Here is a 3,097-nt window from a genome sequence, read left to right on the forward strand (position 1 = left end):
AGGTGGGGATGCCCCTGCACGTGAAGTGGCCGTTCCCCGCGGTGCCGCCGCTCACCTGGACCCTGGCCAGCAGCGTCGTCATGGGCTTGGTGGGCACCTACAGCTGCTTCTGGACCAGTGAGTGGACCCAGGCCGAGGCAGGCCCACCTGGGTACCTATGCCCGGCCGGAGATGGGACTTAGGGTGGGGGACGCCGCGGCCCCGACCTGGTGGGCGAGCCCTGAGCGCCTGACCTCTCCTTTCCCACCAGAGTATATGAACCACCTGACCGTGCACAACAAGGAGGTGCTGTACGAGCTCATCGAGAACCGAGGCCCGGCCACGCCCCTCATCACCGTGTCCAATCACCAGTCCTGCATGGACGACCCTCATCTCTGGGGTACCCGGGCCAGTGTGCTGGGCAGGGGGAGGAAAGGCGAGGATTCGCGACGGCCCCAGCCTTGTCAGAACAAACCCCTTCCCGCTGCCTTTTCATGGAGCCCTGGCACTCTGGTTTCTGGGTGTTCTGCCCCAGGGCTGAAACTGATTTGTGACTCCTGCAGCATCCTCTGAGGGGGCATGATTTGCAGAGGGCCTTGGGCATGGAGCAGGACCAAGGAACGGCCACAGGGCAGGTCTTACAGCTCCTTTAACGTCAGTCCTGGAGAACCCTCTGTTCTCTAAACCATCCAGGGCCCCACAGTCTTGGGAAAAAATTGGGGGTTGAACATAAGATGTCCTGTGAGGAAGTTCTGGGCCAGGGACTGGAAGCCCAGTGTCCTGGCTCCAGGTTTGCTCCTGGCTGGGCGGGTACCCTTCAGCCCTATTTGGGAGCCTGGTTGCCACACCTAGAGGTTCCTGCTCTGCTGACTTCACAGGAAGTTACTTGGCTCTGGTAACCAGATGGCTGGGTGGAGGGATGCCCAGGGCTTCCACTTCTGAACAGAAGGGTTAGACTGTCCTAGAGCTCGTGGGGAACCACCTGGCCGCACTGGAGCCCTTCAGAGCTCATCCTGGCTGCTGGGTGGAGAAAGGCCTATAGATGTCACAGGTGGATCCTGGGAGGCCAGGAAGGAGGTCTTTGAGCCATCCACTACCCTAGACTGGGCTGGTGGCAGTGACAGTACAGGGAGAAGTATAGAAGAATGGGCATTGTCCAAGTATGTTGGGGAAGTAGGCAGTCCAGGTGCAGTGATTAGTAAGATGTGGAGGGTGGGGGAGAGGCAGGAGCCAGGGAGAACTGAACAGTCTCGCCTATGGGTCTGAAAGATGCCACTCAGGGCTGTAGGGAAATGGTAGTGCTGCTGTCCTTGTCCCTCATTCCCTGAAATGGGGTGAAGGAAGGGCACTCCCTGGGGATATGGGAAGTTGGGGCATGAAGTCTTTCCTCTCCTCTAGGGATCCTGAAACTCCGCCACATCTGGAACCTGAAGTTGATGCGTTGGTGAGGAGGAATGGGCCCCTCGAAGTGGGCCGGGCCGGCCCCACCTGCCTCTGCCCAGATTTGCCCTCCTCCTGCTCTGCCCAGGAGGTGGCGTCCAGCAGTCCAGGCAGGGCATGGGGTGGGGCCCCACAGGCCCTCCCCTGTGCCTCCCTTCTGCATGCCAATGCTGGGGGCAGGGTTGTCGAGCGGGGTGCAGGGGGCAGGACTAATTGCATCTGTCCCTGCTCAGGACCCCTGCAGCTGCAGACATCTGCTTCACCAAGGAGCTGCACTCCCACTTCTTCAGCTTGGGCAAGTGTGTGCCTGTGTGCCGAGGTGAGCTGCTCCTCCAGCGAGTGCAGGGAGGCACTTCTGGGGCAGGAAAGCTGGTCGCCAGTGTCTCTGTTTTGGAGGGACCTATGGGGGCAGGCAGCCCGGGAGCCAACATGAGGCCCAGCTCCATCACATGCCAGCAGAGGAGGCAGAGGCTGCAGGAGGAGGGATGTCGAGCGGGGTGCAGGGCTCAACTCTCTGCAACTGCCCAGGGATCGTGTGGACCTGGAACCTTGGCATTAGAATTCAGGGAGGTATTATCCACACCCCCTTATCTCAGACACGTCACTAAGAGACTCATTGAGAACAGTGCATTGTCATTGGTCCATGGTGGCAGTAGCATGCACCTGCAGGCCAGAGGGATTTGCTTCTAGGAGAACAAACAGGCTTGTGGGGTGAGAACCCCAGGAGATAGGGGCCATTTTGATCCCTATTCAGGGAGGATCACAGAGATTAAGCTGCTGGCCCAAGGTCATGGGGTAGGAGGTGGCAAAGCCAGGATTTGAATCCAGATTGCTCCTCCCTCTGCGGGAGCAGAATTTTTCCAAGCAGAGAATGAGGAGAAAGGTGTTCTAGACACAGGCAGGCACATGCCAGGTGCTGGAGAGAGAAGAGAGAAAGGTAGGCTGGGCACAAGCGGTTCACACTTGTCATCCCAGCACTTTGTAAGGTCGAGGTGGGAGGATCACTCAAGCCCAGGAGTTTGAGACCAGCCTGGGCAACATAGTGAGACCCTGTCTCTTTAAAAATAAACATATTTTAAACAGAAGAAAGGTAGAAAATATAAGTTGTATGTAGAATATGAAGGTTCTAGAATAATCCTATTAAGAATTTTGGATTCTATCTGGCTGCATTGGTGCATGCCTGCAGTCCCAGCTCCTCAGGAGGCTGAGGTGGAAAATCACTTGAGCCCTTGATTTTTTTTTTTTTTTTTCCTTGAGACAAGGTCTGTCTCTATGGTCCAGGCTGGAGTGCAGTGGCATGATGATGGCTCACTGCAGCTTCTGTCTCCTGGGTTCAAGTGATCCTCTCACCTCAGCCTCCTGAGCAGCTGAGACTAAGGAGTGTGCCCAGCTAATTCTTTTTTTTTTTTTTTTTTTTGTAGAGTTGGGGTCTTACTACATTGTCAGGGCTGGTCTTGAACTCCTAGACTCAAGTGATCCTTCCACCTCAGCTTCTCAAAGTGCTGGGATTATAGACATGAACCATTGTGCCCAACTGAGGCCAGCCTGGACAATATAGTGAGACCCCAGGTATGGATGGATGGATAGATCCATAGACAGACAGACCAACCAACCAACCCGACCTGGGCAATATAGTGAGACCCCAGGTATGTATGTATGTATAGATAGATAGATAGAC

At 55.8% G+C, this 3,097-nt stretch overlaps 2 protein-coding genes across 8 annotated transcripts in view; one reads left to right on the forward strand and one right to left on the reverse strand.

Annotated features, from left to right (window-relative positions):
- Positions 1-254, reverse strand: part of DNASE1L1 (deoxyribonuclease I-like 1) — a 21,031-nt gene extending 20,777 nt beyond the window's left edge. For all 4 annotated transcript variants that reach the window (XM_011972962.1, XM_011972959.1, XM_011972958.1 and 1 more), the window contains exon 1: positions 56-254. The gene's annotated coding sequence lies outside the window, so the exon portion shown is untranslated. The remainder of the gene's footprint in view (positions 1-55) is intronic.
- The window catches only part of TAZ (tafazzin), an 8,697-nt gene continuing 5,602 nt past the window's right edge, over positions 3-3,097 (forward strand). For 2 of the 4 annotated variants that reach the window (XM_011972953.1, XM_011972954.1), the window contains exons 1-6: positions 9-117; positions 251-379; positions 1,378-1,423; positions 1,653-1,738; positions 2,219-2,221; positions 2,270-2,356. In XM_011972953.1, the coding sequence (XP_011828343.1) occupies positions 9-117; positions 251-379; positions 1,378-1,423; positions 1,653-1,738; positions 2,219-2,221; positions 2,270-2,356 (460 nt within the window). Of the gene's footprint in view, positions 118-250; positions 380-1,377; positions 1,424-1,652; positions 1,739-2,218; positions 2,222-2,269; positions 2,357-3,097 lie in introns of all 4 variants that reach the window. The other 2 variants (XM_011972955.1, XM_011972957.1) reach the window with 2 other exon arrangements.

This window comes from Mandrillus leucophaeus, unplaced genomic scaffold (assembly GCF_000951045.1).
Source record: "Mandrillus leucophaeus isolate KB7577 unplaced genomic scaffold, Mleu.le_1.0 Scaffold1325, whole genome shotgun sequence".
Classification (NCBI taxonomy): Eukaryota; Metazoa; Chordata; class Mammalia; order Primates; family Cercopithecidae; genus Mandrillus; species Mandrillus leucophaeus.